General features: G+C 44.1%; 1 protein-coding gene and 2 pseudogenes across 1 annotated transcript; 2 read left to right on the top strand and 1 right to left on the bottom strand.

The window, feature by feature from the left end:
- The first annotated feature begins 17,708 nt into the window (after positions 1 to 17,708).
- On the top strand, positions 17,709 to 18,134 carry LOC112589846 (uncharacterized). The gene has a single exon (XM_025304604.1). The coding sequence runs from the start codon at positions 17,709 to 17,711 to the stop codon at positions 18,132 to 18,134; it is 426 nt and encodes a 141-aa protein (XP_025160389.1).
- Positions 18,135 to 19,742: 1,608 nt separating this feature from the next.
- Positions 19,743 to 22,309, top strand: LOC112589845 (uncharacterized; annotated as a pseudogene).
- Positions 22,310 to 22,408: 99 nt separating this feature from the next.
- Positions 22,409 to 24,428, bottom strand: LOC112589844 (calsenilin-like; annotated as a pseudogene).
- Between the last annotated feature and the right edge of the window lie 1,212 nt (positions 24,429 to 25,640).

Below are 25,640 nucleotides of genomic sequence, written 5' to 3'. Positions count from 1 at the left end.
ATCACTACGACCACCACTGCGTTGTCGAACGGTACGTTTATTGCCAGGCATCGGTGACTGCTGCTCCGGCTCTAGCTGTTTGTCCGTGTTCCTGCGACTGCGTTTGGCCGCGGTGATGGTGGTGGTGCCGGCCCCAGAGATTCCATCAGATAAAGCTGCCTGAGCCTCTGTTATAGCATCGGCTAAACGGTCGTACAAATTTGTTATGTCATTGCCCAAGACCTGGCCGTTGCGTCGTAACTTTTCCGCATTCAGACATGAGACGACTGTGTAGGCAATTGCTCGAAGCGACTCGTACGTGTTGAGCGATGTTGGATGCCACAGGGCTCGCAACAGCTCATGCGCATTCTCGTTGCGCAGTATGACGTTCGCGCGTAGCTTCTCGATAATATCCACGACTGTAGCGATTCGATTGCAATTACAGTGCGTCATGAACGATTTGTATATTTCGTAGAGAACAGTTAGCGATTGACTTGACAATACATTGAACACCAATCGATCGAGCGGACAGTGCAACGGGTAACTGATCATGCCGAACATGACGCTGACAACGCGCGGCTTCTCGTATGGGGTTGTCGAAATGCGCCACTGGCGACCATACGTCAGCGTTTCATACAATATCGTGACATCTGGATCGCTTCCGACGCGGCCAAGTATCTTGCGGATTTCCATCAAAACCCGCGGCGATACGCCCAATAATTTTACTATAAGCTGTCTCGCTGTGTCAATTATGGAATCCAGCCAAGCAATCTCGTCGAACAAGTCTTTGTGGTCATTGTCGGATAACGGTACCGGCGGCGGCGGCGACGACGATAGCGGTGGCGACGACGGTGACGTTTCATCGTCCGAAGTATCGGCAATTTCTGCAGCAGCGGTGGCGGCTGCTACCTTGGAGTTACCGCCGCCGGCGTTACTGCCTCTACTGAACATCGAGGTCAAGAACGACGAGGAGCCACCAGATGACATAACGGTCGACAATGTCGACAATTATGGGATGACGACAAACAGTGCTTTGAACAGTGACAGTGACGCTCACGATGACGCTTACGACAACGATGACATTCACGACGAATTAGCACGAATTGATTCTGGGAAAAATGTTAAACGATTCAACCTGCGTTCGTTCACGTTGTTCAACTCCACGATACGTTGTGCTCGATGTTGTTTTCCGTTTAAAACAAACATATCTTGCGTGTTCCGTAGAAAAAATCGCACACGATGCAGCTCCATTAGCTCTAATTCGAACGAATCTAGAAATTCCACCATTTTGAACGCTGCTGCCGCTACTGCTACCACGACATCGGCATCCGGGCAAGAAAGCGACGACAGCAGCGCGGACGGGCTCGAGTTTACCATACGGTTTATCGGTTCTACCGAGACGAGGAAGAAACAGGGTGGTAAACGCAAAGCTTCACTCTTGCACCGAATCAGTCGCAAACATGTATCGTCGCGAGCGGCGCAAAAACGACGAAACGCCAGCGAGATCAATGTCGATTTGTTCGCCCGATGCTGTTCTCCAAAACATGAATGACAATGAAGACTATTCTTCTCTTCTGAAACAACCGTTCGTGTCGCGCAAAATGCTATACTTGGACGGTCGAATAGGACAGGCACTGGTGCGAGCAGAACAACGCGCCTATGGCAAACAGTCCGGTCGATGCGTTGCTGCGTGTGCTGCCATGACATGCGTAGACATGAACACGTACGTCTTTGAGTGTCACGAACGACGGCGGTCACTAACGAGCGCCGACGACTCTCTCGTCGTTACAACTTGTTCTCATTCTGGTACCGCGCTATTGCTGCGTCTCGTCTCTATGGTTATGCAAGATGTACAACAGCGAGGTTTGAATGGTAAGCACGTTAGAGCAGCCGGGGCCGACCGATTCCGGCGAAAACGAGAACGGTGACGGTGGTAGTGCCACCACGACAACAAACGCCGCGGCATCATAGTACATTGGTTTGAACAGAAGCTGTTCTCAGCGACGTACCATCGAGATATGCTGCATCGTGAACACCCCGAAACGCGACGAAAGTGATCTGGTGCAACTTCGGAATTCGAGCCTCGGCTTTGAAGTGGTTGCGCGCGGAAGGTCACGAGTCATCGTTCGTTTCACAATGGATCGTCGTGGGATCGCGGCAACGCTCGCTCGTTTGCGCAAATTGCCTCGATTGATATTTGTCAGCTGCAAAAATCTCGTGTATCACGGTATCATTGCGGCCGCCGCCTCTGCTGCTCGCAATACCACAGCGGCGGCTGACGAGCTTTCACGCAGGCTATTGTACGTAGCAAACTTTGCGGCCTATCACGCGTATCACGAGAGCGAAGGCACTTTCGACGAACAGCAATTTGGGAACAAGCGGAGGCACATGCGTTCTTTGCTCTTTCTCTTGGCTGTTGTTAACACTGAAATGCTACGCGTTAGCAACGGTCGCAATCTCAACTTGGCGCTCAATATGCAGAATATCGGAAAAGCGTACAACGATGCCGGTTACCATATGTTTGCAGAAAACAGCATTCAACAAATTCGTAAAATCCGCAGGGGCACCGAAGCAGCCACCTTTGCGACTCGCGGACATCAAGTCGATCGATACTTGGGCAAAGTGTCTCGCGTAGGCATCAATGCGGTGCGGCTGAGACGGCACTTGTGCGATTGCCGGAGTGACAAGGTATCATCGTTCCACCAGCGCTCGCCCGCTCACTCGTTATCGTTTGAACACCACGACCATGTAGGTGGTAGGCGACTGTAAGAGATAGCGTGGTGAGGGAACAAACGCGAGCGAGGAATAAACATGAATCATCCACGCGACACCAAGGGGAAGTTTTTGCCATTGAACAAGGGCGATGACGGCTGTCGTGATCGCAGCAAACGCCGCGGTGTAACAATGAAAAAACACAGGTATCGGAAGCGTCGTCGCGTTGATAGAGGAGTGGGCGATTCGCGTAAATCGGAAGAATTTGTACGAAATCCCACGGAAGCATTCGCCGACGTGGATCCGTATCGACGACCGACGAAAAATCTCACGTCCACACGCGCCTCGAAGACATCGGCGCAAGAGCGAAGCAAACTCGTTGATCTACGAGAATGCAAATGCTATGTGGACGGCACGTGCGAAACAACCATCGACACCAAGGCCGAGGGACGACGACTGTAGTATGCACTGTACGAAAATATCAAAGCGGGCGAATCACAATGGCCGCACGCACCGCTGCCGCTGCACAAACGTCGTCATCGTCGTCAAGTCTAGTACGACGACGATGTCGAAATTGGAAGACTTTGCGACTATTGTAAGCGACAGATGCAAGAGATACGATGAAAATGATGTTATTCACTATCGTTGTTGTTGTTGTTGTATATCAACATGTAGCGACGGAATGAAAATAAAAAATTGATGCATCTTTCATAATTTTTTCCATCTTCCCCTTTCCGTTCGTTCATTTCTTCGCTTACGCGTTGAATTCGTTCTCAAGAGCGACAATCATGCGAATATTTTCGAGCAATGCAGCTCACGCGGCTCGTTACCGCGCGCGCGGTTTCTCAACACGAACGTTCGCGCTCCTGTGTAACCAAGTAACAGTGTGGCGACATCGTCGGATCATACAGAGTGTCTTAAAAATACCGGAACCCACGGATAACTTTGCAAGATCAAGTTTTCATGAAAAACTCTACATAAAAAAGTTGTAGAATATCGAGTAATGGACTTGATAGCGACCTTGAATTTAATCTTGGCCATGACTTTCAAGATTATTTGGCGGTCAACTTGAAAAATTTAAATGGGAGTCACCTCTAAGTAGATAGACTAGGAGGATTCTAACTCAAATTGCTAATTAATTATGCAAAAGACATTATTTATTAATTAAAAAATTTTTTAAATAATAAATAATGCGTTTTGCATAATTAATTAGCAATTTGGGTTAGAATCCCCCTAGTCTATCTACTCCCCTATCTTTTATTACACCTTTTTCTACCAATTAATTTGAACAACTTTTGTCTGCAACAGTTTTTCATTTGCCTAATATTTTTCTAGATATTGAAGGAAAACTTGATAATTTTTTCAACTTACGATATTTTGCTAACTATTTGTCGGAAGAAAAAGTGGTACTAGACTTTCTTGCTTTATTTAGCCTCAAGAATATATTGCTACGATATCGCCCTTTTTTTATCGCCATTTTTGTTAACTTACTGACTTTTGAACATTTCAAAATTATCAAATTTTAACAAAATAAGGGCACTATTGTAACAATATATTCTTGAGACTAAATAAAGCAAGAAAGTCTAGTACCACTTTTTCTTTCGACAAATAGTTAGCGAGATATCGTAAGTTAAATATGAGAAAAAGTTATCAAGTTTTCCTCAAATACCTCAATCATTATTATCATTATCATTATTATCATTATTGTCATTTTCTTCAGCGGTTGACAGTTTTCGCCGTCACCGCTGCGCGCTGTTGCTCTCTTTCATTCTCATGCGCACGATAAACTAAACTCAACGCAGCGCGCTTTTGTGCTTGTCCAAGCGAGAATTCTACATAATTGCCACCAAAATGTACAAGAGCGCACCCGATACCATTGCCGTTGCGCAACTAGTCAAGCGTGACTTCAGAACTGCTCCGTAATTATAGGTTAGGTTCCGGCATACACTTGTCGCACCGCGTTCGCTCTCGCTTCGTCCGATCGAGTCGAGTCGGTCGGCAGCGCGAGATCGCGCAGAAAACCACCCGTTCTATATATATTTTCGAAAATAACGGAGTACAGAGCAGTAGCCCCTGGTCCTATTATACCTCTGACTGCTCTGTACTACGGTACGTACAATAATACCGGCGCGCGCCTGGAACAGCTAGGTACGTACCGAAAAATGTACAACCTGTACAGTAGAGGGGGAAGCTTTGCTTGTTCATTGGTCGACAATCAAAGTGGTGGGGGAAATTCAACCAATCAAGTACATTATACCCCCACCACAGCACCAATCAGCGACTTTAACGAAATGCTGCGCAAAGTGTTACTGTTGTGACCAGGATTGCAATTTGACGATTTTTAATACATTTCTCGCATGTAGCCAGGAAAACTAACAATGCGAGGGATGCCTGTTAGTCTTGTCGAAACGAGATTTTCGGATTTTTTCCAAGATTCGAGAGAAAACAAACGACACTAGAGATGCACGTCAGTCTTGCCAAATCGAGCTTTTCGAATTCTTCCCAAGATTCGGGAGAAAACGAACGATTCGGGAGATGCACGTCAGTCTTGCCAAATCGAGGTTTTCGAATTCTTCCCAAGATTCGGGAGAAAACGAACGATTCGAGAGATGCACATCTGCCTTGCCGAATCGAGGTCTTCGTATTTTTTGCAAGAAGGGAGGGAGAACGAGCGATGCATGAGATGCCCGTCAGCCTTGCCGAGTCGAGGCTTTCGGATCTTTTCCAAGAATCAGGAGAAAACGAACGATTTGAGAGATGCACGTTAGCCTTGCCGAATCAAGGTTTCTGATTTTTTCCAAAATTCGGGAGAAAACGAACGAGGCGAGAGGTGCTCGTTTGCCTTGCTGAATCGAGGTGATCGTTTTTTTTTCTTCCAGGGGGGGAGAGAAAACGAGCGAATCGAGAGATGCCCTTTTGCCTTGCCGAATCGAGGTTTTCATATTTTTTTCAAGATTCGAAAGAAAACGGACGAGGCGGGAGATGTTCGTTTGCCTTGATGAGTCGAGGTGATCGTTTTTTTCCTACAAGGGGGAGAAAACGAGCGAATCGAGAGATGCCCGTTTGCATTGCCGAAACGAGGTTTTCATATTCTTTTCAAGATTCGGGAGAAGACGAACGAGGCGAGAGATGCTCGTCAGCCCTGCTGAATCGACGTGTCTGTTTTTTTTCGAAGAGGGGGGATGAAACAAACGATGCGAGAGATGCCCGTCAGCCTTGCCAAAGCAAGCTCTGCATGTTTTTTTTCAAAAAGATTTCGATGCAGGTTAGAAAACGATCGACGCAAGTGATGCCCATCTGCCTTGCCGAATCGAGGTTTTTGAATTTTTTCCAAGATTCAGCAAAGAACAAACGATATGAGAGATATCCATCAGCCTTGCCGACTCGAGTTGTTCATTATCTTTTCTAAAGGAGGAAGAAAGCGAACGATGCGAGAGATGCCCGACAGTCTTACCGAAGCGAGCTCTGCATGTTTCTTCAAAAAGATTTCGATGCGGGATAGAAAACGATCGACGCAAGAAGTGCACGTCATCCTTGCTGAATCGAGCTGTTGGTTTTTTTTTCAAAGAGATTTGTCGCATCGCGTTCGCTCTCGCTTCGTTCATCGAATCGAGTCGGTCGGCAGCGCGAGATCGCGCAAAAAACCATCCGTTCTATATATGTTACGGAAAATACCGGAGTACGGAGCAGTAGCCCCTGGTCCTATTGTACCTCTGATTGCTCTGTACTACGGTACAGTATTGTACTACGTACAATAGTAACGGCGCGCGCCTGGAACGGCTAGGTACGTACCGAAAAATTGTACAAGCTGTACAGTAGAAGGGGAAGCTTTGTTTGTTCATTGGTCGAAAATCAAAATGGTGGGGAAAATGCAACCAATCAAGTACATTGTACCCCCCTCCACAGCGCAAAATCGGCGACTTTAATGAAACGCTGCGCGAACTGTTACTGTTGTGACCAGGATCGCGATTTGGCGATTTTTGATACATTTCTCGCAAGTAGCAAGGAAAATGAACGCGAGGGATGCCCGTCAGTCTTGTAGAAACGAGGTTTTCGGATTTTTTTCAAGATTCGAGACAAAACAAACGACACGGGAGATGCACGTCAGTCTTGTCGCATCTAGGTTTTCGATTTTTTTTCAACATTCGGGAGAAAACGAACGATTCGAGAGATGCCCGTCTGTCCTGCTGAGTCGAGGTGACCATTTTTTTCGAAGAGGTGGGATGAAACGGACGATGCGAGAGAACCACGTCAGCCTTGCCGAATCGAGGTTTTCGAATTTTTTCCAACATTCGGCAGGAAACGAACGATGCGCGAGATGCACGTCAGCCTTGCCGAATCGGGCTCTGGACGATTTTCTTCAAAAAGATTTCGATGAGGAGGATGAAAACGAGCATTGCGGGAGGTGCCTGTCAGCCTTGCCAAATGTCGCTGTACATCTTTTTTTCAGAGAGTTTCGCTGCTAGCAGGGGAAAGCGAACGATGCGATAGGTGCACGTCAGCCTTGTCGAATCGAGCCCTGCATGTTTTTCTTCAAAAAGACTTCGATGTAGGAGTAAAAACAAACGATGCGAGAGATGCACGTCTGCCTTACCGAATCGAGGTTTTCAGATTTTTTCCATGAGTCGGGAGAAAACTAACGTTGCGAGAGATGCACGTCTGCCTTGCCGAATCGAGGTGTCCGCTTTTCTTCGAAGAGGGAGGATGAAACGGACGATACGAAAGATGCACGTCAGTCTTGACGAATCGAGGTTTTCGGATTTTTTTCAAGAATCTTGAGACGCGCATGTCAAGAGATGCACGTCTTCCTTGCCGACTCAAGGTGTTCGTTCTCTTTCCTAAAGGAGGGAGAAAACGAGCGATACGTGAAATGCACGTCAGCCTTGCTGAGTCGAGGTGTCTGTTTTTTTTTCGAAGAGGGGGGATGAAGCGAACGAGGCGAGAGATGCTCGTTTGCCTTGCCGAATCGAGATTTTCATATTTCTTTCAAAATTCGGGGGAAAACGAACGAGACGAGAGATGCTCATTTGCCTTGCTGAGTCGAGGTGACCGTTTTTTCCTACAGGTGGAAGAAAATGATCTATGCGAGAGATGCCCGTCAGCTTTGACAAAGCAAGCTCTGCATTTTTTTTTTCAAAAAGATTTAGATGCAGGATAGAAAACGGACGAGACGGGAAATGCTTGTCTGCCTTGCCGAATCGAGGTTTTCAGATTTTTTTCAAGATTCGGCAGAAAAAAACGGACGAGGCAGGAAATGCTCATCTGCCTTGCTGAGTCGAGATGACCGTTTTTCCCACAGGGGGGAAAAATGATCTATGCGAGAGATTCCCGTCTGCCTTGCCAAAGCAAGCTCTGCATGTTTTTTTCAAAAAGATTTCGATGCAGGATAGAAAACGATCGACGCAAGCGATGCCCGTCTGCCTTGCCGAAGCGAGGTTTTTGAATTTTTTTCCAAGATTCGGCAGAAAACGAACTATGTGAGAGATGCCTGTCTGCTTTGCTGACTCGAGGTGTTAGTTTTTCTTCCTAGAGGGGGGAGGAGGAAGCAAACGGTACCAGAGGTGCCCATCAGCTTTGTCGACTCGAGGTATTCGTTTCTTTTCTAGAGGGAGGGGGGGGAACGGACGATGCGAGAGTTGCCCTTCTGCCTTGCCGAATCGAGGATTTCGAATTTGTTCCAACATTCGGCAGAGGACGAACGATGCGAGAGACTCACGTCACCCTTGTCGAGTTGTTCATTATCTTTTCTAAAGGAAGGAGAAAACGAACGATGCGAAAGATGCCCGTCAGTCTTACCGAAACGAGCTATGCATGTTCTTTTCAAAAAGATTTCGATGGGGGGAGAAAACGATCGACGCAAGAGGTGCACGTCATCCTTGCCGAATCGAGCTGTTAGTTTTTTCTCAAAGAGATTTGTCGCATTGCGTTCACTCTCGCTTCGTTCGATCGAGTCGAGTCGGTCGGCAGCGCGAGATCGTACAAAAAACCACCCGTTCTATATATATTTTCGAAAATACCGGAGTACAGAGCAGTAGCCCCTGGTCCTATTGCACCTCTGACTGCTCTGTACTACGGTACGTACAATAGTACCGGCGCGCGCCTGGAACGGCTAGGTACGTACCGAAAAATTGTACAAGTTGTACAGTAGAGATGGAAGCTTTGTTTGTTCATTGGTCGAAAATCAAAGTGGTGGGGGGAAATTCAACCAATCAAGTACATTGTACCCCCACCATAGCGCCAATCGGCGACTTTAATGAAATGCTGCGCGAACTGTTACTGTTGTGACCAGGATCGCGATATTGGCGATTTTTGATACATTTCTCTCATGTAGCGAGGAAAACATAATATGCAACGAAAATATCGGCGATTTCATCCTGTCGAACATGAATCTGGAAACCGGCACGAAAGTACTCTCAAATGCCCTAAGTTGCTTAAACGAACGTCTTTCATTTCGCACGTTTCGGTCGGTTTAGGGAGAAATAATATCGATCATCGCCGCGGTGGCAACTGCGATATAGTGGAGTTCTCATACAAGAAGCGACCTAGATTATGATACGTCGGAGATCTTCAGAATTGATACATTTTGAATGTCGCATGCGAATTATATGACAAGCTCGATTGTGACGAGAAAGAAATGTTGAATCATGATTATAGTTTTATAATGTATAATGTACTCCGTATAATGCGAAAATTGTTGAGAGCGTTAGAATCCATGAAAGACAAGTTGAACGCGATGACATATTTTCGTCATTGTACGAACGCACTGAAGATTTTTTGCGAAAATAACGCGTTTCCTATTATTTCATGCTTGATGATACAATATTACATATGGGGTGTTTCAGACTAACCGAGTCACCTAATTTTTTCGTAAACGCGATATTTTAGAGAAAAACATTTCAGACAAAAGTTGTGGGGTTTTGAAGAATCTATTTACTGATGCTATAAATTTGACCTTAGGATGACCTTGAAAAGCCCGGTCGAAATCAACATAAAAATCTTGAACGGAAACCCCAATTTTTTTATTACACCGTCTTTTTCAGCCGATTAATTTGAACAACTTTTGTCTAAAACATTTTTTCATTTGCCTAATATTTTTTGAGATATTTCAGGATAACTTATGGACCTTTGGAAATTTCAAAATTCATCAAATTAATCAAAAGTCAGGGCGCTATTATAAAAATATATTCTTGAGACTAAATAGAGCAGGAAAGTCTAGTACCACTTTTTCTTCTGGCGAATAGTTAGCAAGATATCGTGAGTTAAATATTGAAAAAAGTTATTAACGTGGAAGGAGGCTGCGAATGGTAGCGTAGGCCGGCCATTTATACGGGAGCGCAGGGCAGCCATTTATACAGGAGCGCAGGGCGGTCATTTATACGGGAGCACAGGGCGGCCATTTATATGGGAGCGTGAAGCTGAAGAAGTTATCAAATTTTCCCTGAATATCTCGAAAAATATTAGGCAAATAAAAAAATATTTCAGATAAAAGTTGTTCAAATTAATTAGTGGAAAAAGATGGTGTAACAAAAAATTAGAGTGTCTATTTAAGATTTTGATAATGATCTTGACTGGGCTTTTCAAGGTCATTCCAAGGTCAAATTTATGGCATTGATAAATAGATTCTTTGAAGCGCTACAACTTTTATCTGAAACATTTTTTTTCTAAAATGTCGCGTTTACTAAAAAACACAGGTGACCCGGATGGTCTGAGGCACCCGATATATATATATATATATATATATATACACAAGGTGAGGAAAAAGTCCCGGACCGGTAAAATATCTCGAAAACCAAGCATTTTAGAAAAAATGTGTCGAACAAAAGTTATATGATTTCAAGGGAGATGTAAAATAGCTATATCATTTTGTTTACAATGGCACCACTTTCGTAATATTCACTGATCAATACTTTTCTTAAACAGAAACCCTAATTTTTTATTACACCGCCTTTTTCTACCAATTAATTTGAACAACTTTTGTCTGAAACATTTTTTTATTTGCCTAATATTTTTTGACACATTTGAAGAAAAACTTGACAACTTTTTCAATATTTTATTTGCGATATCTCGCTACCTATTTGTCGGAAGAAAAAGTGATACTAGACTTTTTTGCTCTATTTAATCTCAAGAATATGTTGTTATAACAGCGCTCTGACTTTTATTAACTTACTGACTTTCGTAAATCTCAAAATCATCAAATTAACGAAAGTCAGAGAAAAAATTGCTTTAAAGACTATTTAGCGTGAAATAGAAAAAATGTGCAAAATGTTGATTCGTTATTAATTTTAAATAAGTTGAGTCAGTTCGTTGGGAACAAAGAAAGAAATCAATAAATATATTTTAATATATTTTAATCTTATTTTAATATTTTATTATTCCGTTATTCTATAATATCAAAGGCTTTTGCGTATACATGCACACTTAAAAATTATAAATTGAATATTATAAATTAAAGTCTACCATATAGAGCAATATCAAAGATTCGTATTTACACGGGCTCGCGTTAAAATTAATTGACAACTTTTAAAGAGCATAACAAGATATTAATTTAAGTAACGTTTCAACGAATCGGGCGGATATGTTTATAAATCTACGATATATCAAAATATATCGTACATACAGCTTTCTGGTTCCTTCTTCATACACTTCTTGATTTTCGCAGTCGGTCAGCGGCTTGACGTAACCAGTCGCTTATATGGGAGCTTTCCTTCGGATGTACCAGCTTGTACGACAACCGCATATTTATGAAAAATGATTTTCAGAGATCAGTACTCGTGAGAAATATATCAGTGGAACGGAAGAAAAAGAAATGTACTCACTTAACTGGTGGATGCAACCTGATGGCTTGTTCGCTGTTCAATCACATCCCAGTCTGCGTCCTACAAAAGTGATAACAATTCAATAGGATCGATGTGGACCAATATGCATCTATGTATCTGCAGTATATCTTTTACGTATATCGAACCTAATCTGAAATAATATACTCATATAACAAGCGTAATATGCATGCACATGTAACATGTATAACACCAAAGGCTTGTAAGATTCTTTGATTTATTTTCTTAACTGTAATAATTGTTTCGCCTTTTCTTATAGTACTTACAATCAGATTTGTTGTGGTATTAAGATATTGGCAAAGATTCTGCCTTCGCTGGACGGATCAATCATCAGATTTGCTTTTGCTGGATCAATCATCATTTTCGTCTTTGGTGGCTGGATTATTTCTGTTATGAATTAATCCTTTGGAACATTTCAACAAACATATCTCCCAAAGCTGAAACATTAATCGGAGAAAAGAATTGATCCAATATCTAAAATTATAATGCTAGCATAGATAGCATAATGTTTGTATTTCATATTCATGCATCTTTAAGACATATAAATAATATATATTGGTACAGGTTTATAATATTAGCTACTTATCTGACACTTGTCCATCCTTCATTTTACTTCTTTCTATCGTCTCCTTTGCGTGCTTCCATCGTCTCTTACAGGTCTTATTTTCCAGTCGGCGATGACAAATTCCAATTCGAAGAATGAAACCGCAACAAATTGAGTTATATTTATCTAGGCATGACACAAAACTGAGAACTCACTTTTGTTCATTTACATAATATCTTCCTGGAAAAATATATACTTTGTATTGTATATTCATGCATCTTTAAGACATAAATAATATACATTGGTACAGGTTTAGAATATTAGCTACTTATCTGACATGTCTCCTAGGGGTTTTATTTTCTAGTTGGCGATGACAAATTCCAATTCGAAGAATGAAACCTCAACAAATTGAGTTATATTTATCTAAGCACGACACAAAACTGAGAATTCACTTTTGTTTATTTATATAATAATATCTTCCTAGAAAATATATACTCTCTCTCTCTCTCTCTGGCTGTGATATATTAGTGAGTGATTATTGTTGCTCAGTACTTTTATTTTATTTTTACAAAAGTCATAAAATTACAAAGCAACAGTAATTTGTCACTCGCCGATTTATTATAGAATCAGTATTAATTTTTTATAAGGATAATTTATCCATATTTCTTTTTTATTTATATCATATAAGTTTTTTCACCTTGTTATTAGGTGCGCAACTAAGTTCCCGCTGTTTTTCAAGAGATGGCTCCAGTAGTAAGTGCTGGTCGATTGTGACTTAACCAAAACGTCATGAACCAAGCTTAGACATATGGTAAACAAACCGCTTTGACACATTAGTGATTTTGTTTTTGCGTCATATACTTTTGGTTGTGTGAAAATGTCTTATTTTGTGCCAAATAATCGTCATTTGCGGGAAGTGTTGCTTTTCTTCTTTCATTCGAAGAAAACGGCGGCTGAAGCGTATCGAGAACTCCAAAAAGTTTACGGAGATGCTGCTCTAAGTGAAACAACGTGTCGTGATTGGTTCCGTCGCTTCAAAGACGGTGATTTCGATGTTGACGATCGTTCGCGTGAAGGAAGGCCAAAAACCTTCGAAGACGCTGAATTGGAGGCATTGCTCGATGAGGATCCGTGCCAAACGCAAAAAGAGCTTGCTTCAGCATTAGGAGTTACCCGCCAAGCCATTTCGCCAATCGATTGCATGCGTTGGGAATGATTCAAAAACAAGGAACTTGGGTTCCTTATGATTTGAAGCCAAGAGACGTTGAGCGTCGTTTTTCGCCTGTGAACAACTGCTCCAGCGGCAAAAAAGGAAGGGTTTTCTTCATCGCATCGTTACGGGTGATGAAAAATGGATTCATTACAGCAACCCAAAACCGAAGAGAACAAAATCATGGGGACTGCCCGGTCATGCTTCTACGTCGTCGGCTCGGCCGAATATTCACTCTGCGAAGGTTTTGCTGTGTATTTGGTGGGACCAGGGCGGTGTTATTATTATGAGCTGTTGAAACCGAACGAAACCATCACTGGGGAACGGTATCGAACTCAATTGATGCGATTTAGCCGAGCATTGCGCGAAAAGCGGCCACAATATGAGCAGAGGCACGAAAAAGTGATTCTACAGCATGACAACGCTCGGCCTCACGTTGCCAAACCCGTTAAAACCTACTTAGAAACGCTCAAATGGGAAGTCCTACCCCACCCGCCATATTCCCCAGATATTGTGCCGTCCGATTATTACTTGTTCCATTCGATGGCACATGGTCCGGCTAATCAGCAATTCCGCTCATATGAAGACATCTCAAAATGGCTTGATTCGTGGATAACTTCAAAAGACGAACACTTCTACCGTGACGGTATTCGAGCTCTGCCAGAAAGATGGGAAAAAGTTGTCGCTAGCGATGGGCAATATTTTGAATGATTCATTTGTAACAATTTTTTCACAATAAAGTTGCATTTTCACCAAAAAAACAGCGAGAACTTAGTTGCGCACCTAATATTATTTGACTTTCATTTATTTTCATTTTAACTACACATCACATCACAATATATTTACACATGTACGTTTTATTTACTTTTTCAGTTTACTACTCCAGCAGTGTAAAACTTAAGCGTCGTCTACAATGACAGTAAGCAGTAAGAAGTCTGTGCTTTAGCCCTAAAGCGTCGTCTACAATGGCAATAAGCAGTAAGAAGTAAGCGTAAGCGGTAAGAAATAAACCAATCACAGTCGATTATGACAGAAATAATCAACTGTGGTTGGTCCATTTTTTACTGTTCACGCTTACTTCTTACTGCTTACTGCTATTGTAGACGACGCTTAAGAAATGGATCAACCACAGTTAATTATTTTTGTCATAATCGACTGTGCTCTGGCCTTATTTCTTACCGCTTACTCTTACGTCTTACTATTTTCTGCCATTGTAGACGACACTTTAAGGGCAGAGCACAGACTTCTGCATAACGCATGTATGCGGTAAAACTCCGGCGAATGCTGCAGTGACCAATCAGAAGACAGGCGCATGCCGGAGCTGCAGCAGGACCTGCACCTGTTTCCTGATTGGTCATCGCAGCATTTGTCGGAGTTCTACCGCATATATGGAGTCTAAGGTGTTCCAAAATTCACTGCCAGTACTGAAAATATATGGTTTGTGTCACGTATATTATAGATTTTCAGTGCTAGCAGTGAATATTGGAACGCAGCCTAAGCTCTAAGCCAGCGGCATAGCGGTGCTTGTTTTCGTGCTGAATTGTTTGCTGGATGAAAATACTGCGTTCGCGATTGGTACATTTCCGAAGATGGATGAAAATGCACCAATCAGAACGCAGTATTTTCATCCAGCAAGCAATCCAGCACGAAAACAAGCACCGTGTACCGCTGGTTTTACTAATTCGCAGAAATTAAAATTGTGTTGTCCAGGGGGTTTTCGTTCGTACCAGCATTTTCCCATCTAGTTTTCGATAAAATATCGTGTAACTCGCGTTCTCGCAGATCGCAGACGAACGACGCGATACGCGAGGCGCAACGCGTGATATCCAATGAGCGTTGCGTGTCGAAGAAACTCATTGGATATCACGCATGCATGTCACATATAGGGTGCGTTCGGGGAGCGCGCAAACGTTAACGCTACCGAATACTACAAACTCTGTTCAGAGAGCTAATAATGCCGTGTTCCAAAATTCACCGCCAGCACTGAAAAGTTATAGTTTGCGTGACACAAACTATATATTTTCAATACTGGCGGTGAATTTTGGAACACGGCATAAGTCGGTAGTATTTTAGCGGTAATATGAAAAGAGAATGGGGCAAAATAAAAAAAACGCAGTGTTAGCTATTTTGACACATACAATGCGTGATTTATTAGAAACATCATCGTCTTCCGATGAAGAATTAGAATTAATTACAAGGTGTATAAGAAGACGTAAAAACGTGTCCAGAGTGGAGAATTATGTTCAGCTAATAGTGCCAGTACTTTAGTGACCAGCAATTTAAGGCTCATTTTAGGTATTGCAATATGAACAGTAATATAAAACATATTAGTTGACTTACTTAAAGATGTAACATATAATAATTAATTAATGCATGATTTAGAATATCTCCTGCAACATTTGACCACATTTTATCCATCATTGAGCCAAATTTACATAGAGAAAGAGTCGGAACATTAATAATTGATCCACACATAAACAATTTTTATCAGCATTGTGGAGATTAGCCACAGCAGATTCTTTCAGGTAACATTATACCCAGATAGCCAAACCTGAGCGAACAAATTCCGCGCAAGAGTTGACATCAAGTGTTGATGGCTGGAACTGATACGTCAGGATATTGTGAAGGATCATCTTCAAGTGAACGCTTTAATACAAGTAAATATATGTATATATATGTGATTCTATCTCATAAACTATGAGATATAACCTCAATCTCAACTTTAGATTAACATCAATTCTGGAAAAAGAAGAAGGAAAGAAGAAGAGAAAATTAACATCATGTTTTACAATAATAAATAGTAAGATCACAATAATAAATAGTAGGATTTACAATAATAAATATGTTAGGAATTATATTCTGATAAGCCAAATAACAAATCACCATGTATTTTCTGTAAAGGACATAACAATGCACTGGGCTGTTGAAAGCATTAGTGGACAGGGAGGCCCTGGACATCTCCCTGGAGGCTGCCACCTGGCCACAGCAGAAGGAGGGGCAGGACCTTGACTCTGAGGTTATGGAAATTATGGAAGTGATCGCACATGCGTGTGACGAAGCCATGCCCAGAGTCAGGTCCTGCCCGAAAAGGTCCGCCTGCTGGTGGACCGACACCATAGCCGACTTCAGGCAAAAGTCGGTCCACCTCAGGCGGGCCTTCAGAAGGGTTCGCAACAACCCTGACTCGGACCCCGAGGATGTTCTGGCTGCTCGAAGGGAGTTTTGCCTCGCGGTAGCATCCCTGAGGGACGCGATTGGGGCGGCCAGAGGTAAAGGGTGGGACACCCTCCTCCTCTCGCTAGACGTGGATCTGTGGGGGCGTCCATACAAGATGGTCATGAATAAATTGAAGCCATGGACGCCCCCGCTAAGGGAGACGCTCGACCCCCGGTTCCTAGAGCGGGTCATGGAGACCCTCTTCCCGATCAGGAGAGGGGACTCCATAGGCCCGTATGTTGCCCCACCCCTGAACAACAAGGGGTGATACGGGGGGTCACTGAGGAGGTGGTGGCCGGGGCCATCAAGCGGGTCAAAAGCCGTAAGGCGCCAGGACCCGATGGAATTCCCGGTCGCGTCCTTACCCCTAGCCTCGGGGTACCTAAGCGGCAGGCTCGCAAAAATTTTTTCGCGAGCCCTGAGGGAACACAGGTTCCTCCCAGTCTGAGGGAGGGCCAATGTGGTCTTCCTCCATAAAGAGGGCAAACCGGAGGACACCCCCTCCGCATACCGGCCCATATGTCTCCTAGACGAGGCGGGCAAGCTCTTCGAGCGCGTCATAGCTGCCCGCCTCGTGGAGCATATGTCCCGGGAGGGTCCGGACCTTGATGACGGCCAATACGGCTTCCGGGAGGGACGTTCCACCGTAGACGCGATTCAGCGTCTGCGATCCCTCTCGGAGGCCATTGTGCAGGAGGGCGAGGTGGCGGTGGCGGTGTCTCTTGACATCGCCAACGCGTTCAACACCCTGCCCTGGGGTAGGTTGGTAGAGGCCATGAGCGGCTACTTCCGATTCCCACCCTACCTCGTGGCCGTCGTCGAGGATTACTTCCGGGGTCGGCGTCTAGCCTGGAGGGATGCCGACGGCAAGGTATGCGAGAGGAGCATGAGTTGCAGGGTTCCACAGGGGTCTGTTTTGGGCCCCCTCCTGTGGAACCTCGGTTACAACTCTGTCCTCCAAACTGCCCTCCCCCTCGGCAGTAGCATCATCTGCTACGCGGATGACACGCTCATTCTAGCCGGGGGGAAAGACTGGGGAGAAGCCGTGAGAGCGACCAATTTTGCGGTGGCATGCGTCGTGCGCTCCATTCGCGGACTGGGTCTGGTGGTGGCAGAAAGAAAAACTGAGGCGATATTCCTCCATCGCAGGAGAATGAAGCCACCCCAGGCCTAGATCAGAGTAGGAAAGGTCAGGGTCTCATTAGAGGCCCAGATGAGATATCTGGGCCTCACTTTGGACGGCACCTGGTGCTTCAAAGAACACTTCAATCGCCTAGTCCCCCGGTTGAAATCAGTCTCGGGCTGTGTCAGTAGACTCATGCCGAGAACCGGGGGACCAGATGGGAAGGCGCGTCGCCTCTATGCTGGGATACTTAATTCGGTGGCCCTGTACAGGGCACCGATATGGGCAGAGGCCCTGGCCGTCAGTCGCCCGATGCAAGCAATCCTGCGCAGGGTGCAAAGGGCGCTGGCGGTCAGGGTAGCGCGCTGCTACCATACTGTGTCCCACGTGGCGGCGGCGGTCCTGGCGAGCATGCCCCCTTTGGAGCTCATGGCCCTGTCGTACAAGAGAATGTACGACAGGAAGCGGGAGCTCCTGCGTACAGGGGGGCGGAAGAACCGCTCGCCAGGGCAATAAGAAGTATGAAGCACCAGACTCGACAGGTCCTCCTTCAGAGATGGCAAGGATTCTTGGCTAATGCCAGGTATGGAAGGAGGACTGTCGAGGCCGTCCGGCCCTTTCTGCCAGAATGGGTAGGAAGGGCCCATGGGACCCTGACCTTCAGGATGGCACAGGTGCTCACCGGGCATGGATGCTTCGGTGAGTACCTGTGCCGTATAGGTAAGGAGCGCACGACGTCATGTCACCACTGCGGACATGACCATGACTCCGCGCAGCATACACTTCAGGAATGCCCCGCCTGGAGTGCTGAGCGCGGAGTCATAGTCAGGGCTCTGGGTCAGGACCTTTCGCTCCCTGGGATAGTTGGGGCGATCCTAGGGAGCGAAAAGAAGTGGGATGCATTCTCCTCCTTCTGCGAATCAGTAATGAAGCAGAAGGAGGAGGCAGAAGAGATGCGTAGAATGGCGGAGGGTCGGGGAAGGAAACGGAGGCGAAGAGAGAGGCATCGCCAATGGAGAGGAGGGTGGAGCAGGAGTAGGGAGGGGGACGCAGATTCCTCCGAGGAGGATGAGTTAAGGAGGATGGTGGGTCCGCCACCACCTCCACCTCCCCCTCCCCCTCCTGCTCCCCGCCGGTATTAACAAGGAGGACTCATGGGGGTCACAATGCCCCCAATAGAGTCCAGGGAGGACAAAGGATGGGTAGAAATAAGGGGGTGCCGGTGGTGGTGTTACAGCGGCTGACTCCCATGATGGTGGCGGCGGCGCTGCTGACCGCCTCCCCCGCGGTAGCGATAGCGGTGACACCGCCACCGCCACTCCCTGATGCCCTTCCTACGGCAGCAGCAACAGGAGATGGAGGCGGGTGAGGAGCGCGGCTCAGGCCGAGGCCCCACACCCACAAACCACAGACTCCCCCCAAAAAGGGAGTCGGATAGGAATAAGGGGGGGAGAGGGTGTCGATGATGATTTATCATCGAACAAAACAAAACTCCTCTCCCCCCTGACCGTAGATCCGACATTTTAGTCGGATATGCGGGAGGGAGGTCATTAGGACCCCCCACTCCATTCCTCTGCGGAGGTGGGGTGAGCCCGGCGGCTAGGGGAGTATATTTTCCCGTAATCGCCGGGCGGGAGGGTAGGGCATCGGGCGGGGACACCCGGTGCCCCAACCAGCCCTCACAACGTAGGGTGGCTGATACGGTGGGTCAGTCAGCCACATAACATGCATTGGCGGCGCCTCGTCTGGTCAGGAACGGTGGTTGAAGCGGGCTTCGGCCGGCTTCCCCCTTCCTGACTGAAGAGGCGAGGCGTGAGGGGTGGGAAAGGGGAACGGTGGTCGAAGCGGGCCCTCGGGCCGGCTTCCCCCTTCCCCAGGGGGAGCGGTGGTTGAAGCGGACCTTCGGGTTGGCTTCCCCCTCCCCCACCCCATCCCTCAGGGACAGAAGGTGCAACACCCGGACTCGGGGCCCCGATTGCAGTTACATGGCACCGGAGTCCCGACCCAAGTTCCTTCGTAGCGCCACCCGGGGAGGTTTTAGCCGGTAGGAGTCCGGCATAACCCTGACCCTTCCCCGAGGGTCAGGGTATCCATGATGGATTTCCTCCTCGTAAAAAAAAAAAAATGTTGAAAGCATTAGACGAATTCAATATCGAAGGTACGACCAAAATTGCGGTGTTAGAATCCTCCATAGAGCGATTAGCGTCTGTTGCTGAAACCGAACCAAATGAGAAGAAGAAGACTGAGTTGTTGTCCATCGTTGAGAGCTATAAGGAGCAATTAAATATGTTCTTGGTGGTCTTTCGCAAGGCTAATGTCGTTAGCACTTGTGTCATAGATAAATTAGCTAGGGAGAATCTGCTCTTCTTGCTAGAGGAGTGGCAAAATGCTCTTTGTAAATGACGAGACAAATAAAGTTTGATAGATTCTTCTAGCCAAATCACAGACAAATTATTCAGCATCGTAAGGCATCTAGCTGAGACAACTCAGAGAAGTGCTGATATATTGGACATATTGTGTACGTACTATATTTTTTAATTATTTCATAAAAATATTGAATTTTTTAGATATCTATCATGCAGAATGAAGCAGCTATTATCCTATTTTGAATATCTTGAACATATGAGATGTGAGAATAGAAAAATATTTAACAGAAAATACATGGTACTGAAACAATTCTCTTATAGAAGTAAAGTTTTATCTTCTAAGTAAACTAAGCTTTAAAATCTAAATCCTTTATCATTTTTTCCTAAGTTATTTTTTAAATAAAATGGTTTAATTAAAAATGTAACAAAATTTATTAAAATGTTTTTTTGTATCATAACTGATTTTGAATCATTCTTTATTATAGATGATTGTATTTCTTTTAATAACTGTTATCGAAAAATAAACTCAGAAACTGCATTCCATTAAAAAAAACAAAGATGACCTTCAAATCTTGAGAATCACCTGAAAAAAAACGTTACCGCCGCAAGGATTACTTCTGCACCATGTAATTTCTCTCTTTGTTATTAGGTGTGCAACTAAGTTCCCGCTGTTTTTCAAGAGGTGGCTCCAGTAGTAAGTGCTGGTCGATTGTGACATAACCAAAACGTCATGAACCAAGCTTAGACATGGTAAACAAACCGCTTTGACACATTAGTGATTTTGTTTTTGCGTCATATACTTTTGGTTGTGTGAAAATGTCTTATTTTGTGCCAAATAATCGTCATTTGCGGGAAGTGTTGCTTTTCTTCTTTCATTCGAAGAAAACGGCGGCTGAAGCGTATCGAGAACTCCAAAAAGTTTACGGAGATGCTGCTCTAAGTGAAACAACGTGTCGTGATTGGTTCCGTCGCTTCAAAGACGGTGATTTCGATGTTGACGATCGTTCGCGTGAAGGAAGGCCAAAAACCTTCGAAGACGCTGAATTGGAGGCATTGCTCGATGAGGATCCGTGCCAAACGCAAAAAGAGCTTGCTTCAGCATTAGGAGTTACCCGCCAAGCCATTTCGCCAATCGATTGCATGCGTTGGGAATGATTCAAAAACAAGGAACTTGGGTTCCTTATGATTTGAAGCCAAGAGACGTTGAGCGTCGTTTTTCGCCTGTGAACAACTGCTCCAGCGGCAAAAAAGGAAGGGTTTTCTTCATCGCATCGTTACGGGTGATGAAAAATGGATTCATTACAGCAACCCAAAACCGAAGAGAACAAAATCATGGGGATTGCCCGGTCATGCTTCTACGTCGTCGGCTCGGCCGAATATTCACTCTGCGAAGGTTTTGCTGTGTATTTGGTGGGACCAGGGCGGTGTTATTATTATGAGCTGTTGAAACCGAACGAAACCATCACTGGGGAACGGTATCGAACTCAATTGATGCGATTTAGCCGAGCATTGCGCGAAAAGCGGCCACAATATGAGCAGAGGCACGAAAAAGTGATTCTACAGCATGACAACGCTCGGCCTCACGTTGCCAAACCCGTTAAAACCTACTTAGAAACGCTCAAATGGGAAGTCCTACCCCACCCGCCATATTCCCAGATATTGCGCCGTCCGATTATTACTTGTTCCGTTCGATGGCACATGGTTTGGCTAATCAGCAGTTCCGCTCATATGAAGACATCTCAAAATGGCTTGATTCGTGGATAACTTCAAAAGACGAACACTTCTACCGTGACGGTATTCGAGCTCTGCGGGAAAGATGGGAAAAAGTTGTCGCTAGCGATGGGCAATATTTTGAATGATTCATTTGTAACCATTTTTTCACAATAAAGTTGCATTTTCATAAAAAAAAAACAGCGAGAACTTAGTTGCGCACCTAATAGATAAATTATTATTTATTATTATCGTCTCACTATATATTGTCTGTTTAAGAATAATTATTACGATTCTACCGATTTTGCTGTTGTTTCAGTAACATCCTCTGACAAGGTTGATAACACGAGAAACGAGCTGGAGCATCAAGAGCAAGTGATAGTGCAATCGGGAAAGCTTTTAGGAAAATATGCGAAGTCACAGATGAAGTATTACTTGCATTGGCCTTCGCGTTCTTCTTCGCCTACGTGTTTTACATTTCACAAAAGAAACTGTTCTGAAAGTCCTTTGTATGTGATATTAATGAAATGGATTGATCATTTACGGTGATATTGCGATTGTAACATATTGCGCAGGAACTCTCACGATAAGTGACATAGAGAATGTATGTACTATTTAAGAGAAGAAATCGGGTGAGTTTTTACAAGTATTTTAATGGCTTTACACGTGTGTGGACAAATTGCTCGTTAATCTCTGAAGGACGTTTTTATTCAGTCACCAAATCTTATTAAATAAACTCAACTGATTGTATATACTGGTATCCTGTAAGAAGATAAAATATTTATTAAATTTCAAAATATATACACGTTTCTACTATTCATTATCACTAAAATAACGATGTCGCATCGCGAGACGCTATGGAAATTAATTGCTCGTACATTTTTACAACCGCTTATGAATTCCTCCCTGGTGACTATTCCGTCTCTGTCTGTGTCCATCTCCTTGAAGAACTTGCCCACTTGGATGTTAACTGCGGGCTGAATGGTCTGCGCGTCCTGCTCCATCTCCATCTCATAAATCGCGAATATTATGACCGACATTTCTTGCTTCGTGATGCAACCGTCTCTATCAAAATCGTAGAATCTGATGAAAACTAGGTCCAGAGAGTATTGCATGTTATGATCTTCGAGATTATTGACTTCAATAAGTATCAGTGATCAAATATTTAATAAATATCCAATAATTAAGTAAAATTTCTATTGCGACTAATGTTAACATTTTTAAATGTCACTTTTTAACTTTGAATATTATTCCGAGGAAAAATGATTATATATATAAATTTTCTCTGCACAACCATCATTAAACAGCAAGAAAAAGGTAAAGTACAAAGTGGTCAGTCTGTGCCCGAAGAAGTTACAGAAAATCAAACCGAACTTCTTAACTGACACGAAATAAAAATCTTTCAGGTTGCGCTCGAAAATGAACCTGGAATCAGACAGTCCGTTACTAACAGCGATTACTGCTCATCCAAATATCCAAGAGAGCTGATCGACCATGCTGTTTACGATCGACGCTGTAAAAGACGAAGATCGCTGAAACTGACGAAATCGTCACCGTCCTTATCGAAACTGTGGAAGACGATTTGCGTGTATCTGGTTGGGTCGCCCAATGGGAATAGTTTTTGGCGTATGCGGGTTTCAAATCGCTAGGCGTCGCACTGTTTGCGCAACATCTTCGCCGGCGGACCGTATCGTCGTCAGTCCCGAAAAGACGGGACTCTTAGCTGAAAATATTTGAGCGAATGTTAATTTAGAACGCGATGTCGTGAACTTCTCGCGAAGAAATGAAAAAGAGATCTTTCCTTCTAAGTATTCTCTTGACGCCTGAAAAATTGGTCGCAAGTTTTGATACTTTTTTTGTAATCTTTTCTCGTAAGTTCTTGTAGTATGTAACGATTACCGTGCGCGTGTTAGCTCGTTTCATATAGTGAAAAGTAAAAATAAGAATTCTGAATAGTTTTGTATACTAATTCTTTCGTAGTCATAACATAAAAACTTATGCAATGTGACTTAACCCTTTCGTGTCTGACTTTTTTCTAGAAATAATCTGCGTCTAATTCACGTCTTACTAAAGGTTTCTAGAATTGCTGATTATGAATTTATAGTCAAAATTTCAAAATTCAGAATAGTACCTATAGTTGTAAAATATTTATATAGAAATTATATAGAATATACAAGTCAATATGTCCGCATATATTTCATTTCTCACCTTTCGTTTACATGTAAATAACGATAATTACAAATATCGTTATCTTATATGAATATATATTTATATGAAATGGGCTCTATGTGCACAAAAATTGGCTTACCTCTTAGTAACGATGAGCAACAGTTGATTTGGAGACGGAATGACATGCAATATATAACACGGTCGCGCACCGAAAAATCAACTGTTACTTATCGTTGCTAAGAAATAAGCCATTTTTTTTATACAGAGCTTATTCTACCGCCTCCTATGTATTCATTTGCTTATATATTTTCATTAATTACGGAGTAAATATTGAGAAAATTACAAAATGGTATATAATTTTTTTAATGCATGTTATATTGCATGTTATTGCAATACATTTCATTTTATTAAGATAATATTACAGTTATATATCCGTGTTTGCTGGGTATGTTATATAACCAAAGATATATTTCTTTTTTTATTCACTAGCAGAACTTGCATGAAAGAGCAGCAGTATTAGTAGCAACAAGAGCAGCAGCGTCAGTAGCAGCATCAGTAGCAGCATCAGTAGCAGCAGCGGCAGCGGCGGCGCTCGCGACGGAGGGGCGTCCGCGGCGGCGGCGGCGCTGGGACGTCGATGGTAACGAGGTGTAGGCGGTGGCCGCGGCGGCGGCAGCGGTAGCGGGGCGTCCACGGCGGCGCGGCCTGGTTATACGCTCGCAAATGAGAGCTGCATGGCAAAAAAATAAGATCCAGTTTAATTGAATCCTTGCGCCGCACGGAGGATCGCAAATGGATCTTTGCGAGCAATCGACGACCCTCCTATTTTTCATGTTCTGTAATGTGTAAAATAATATAATACATTGAATTATATTGCGTGAGTGCAAAAGTTCGTGCGGAGTTTCAATAGATGGAGTTATAAGCGTCGTAAAGTATTGTCATTAATACTTCCATCTACATATTATATAACGTTGGAAAGGTGACGTCTTCAGCTGTTATTAAAAAAAAAATCATTTGTTTTCATACAAACTGCTTCGAGAAATATCACTTTAAAAATGAGTATCGATAAGGTGCATTTACGGCATGTTATGCTTTACGAGTTTCGGAAGGGAATAAACGTTGCCGCAGCCGTAAAAAACATTCAGGATGTTTATCAGGATGAAACACCAGCTAAACGAACTGTGGAAAAATGGTTTGCTAAATTTCGGCGCGGAGAATTTAACCTTGAAGACGAGCCACGCTCTGGTCGACCTTCTGACATTGATAACGATGTTTTGCGTACTTTAGTGCTCAATAATCCGCGAATTTCAACGGAAGAAGTTGCTACAGCACTAAACGTTGACCGATCAACCGCTTTTCGGCGTTTAAAAAAGATGGGATTCGATTTGAAGCTCGATATATGGGTGCCCCATTTGCTGACTGAGAAGAACAAAATCAAGCGAATTTCTGCAGCCGTTTCTTTACTCGGGCGGCTCAATAACGAGTCGTTTTTGGATCGATTAGTGACGGGCGATGAGAAATGGGTCCTCTACAACAATGTTCAGCGCAAACGGACATGGAAACAATCAGGTGAGCATGGTGACGCAATGCCAAAGGCCAGTTTGCACCCGATGAAGGTGATGCTCTCTGTTTGGTGGGATTGCAAGGGCATAATCTATTTCGAGCTTCTCCCCGCTGGCGAAACGATTGATTCGGACAAGTACTGTCGCCAATTAACCAATCTGAATCGAGAAATAAAAGAGAAACGTCCGATTTTGTCAAATCGCAAGGGAGTCGT

This window comes from Harpegnathos saltator, unplaced genomic scaffold (genome assembly GCF_003227715.2).
Source record: "Harpegnathos saltator strain DR-91 unplaced genomic scaffold, Hsal_v8.6 scaffold629, whole genome shotgun sequence".
Lineage (NCBI taxonomy): Eukaryota > Metazoa > Arthropoda > Insecta > Hymenoptera > Formicidae > Harpegnathos > Harpegnathos saltator.
Note: the sequence above shows the minus strand (reverse complement) of the source record. Positions and strands in the feature narration are given on the sequence as shown.

Bases quoted from the DNA above. Each gene is read 5' to 3' on its own strand.
- LOC112589846 (XM_025304604.1), top strand. From the start codon at position 17,709: ATGAGATATCTGGGCCTCACTTTGGACGGCACCTGGTGCTTCAAAGAA.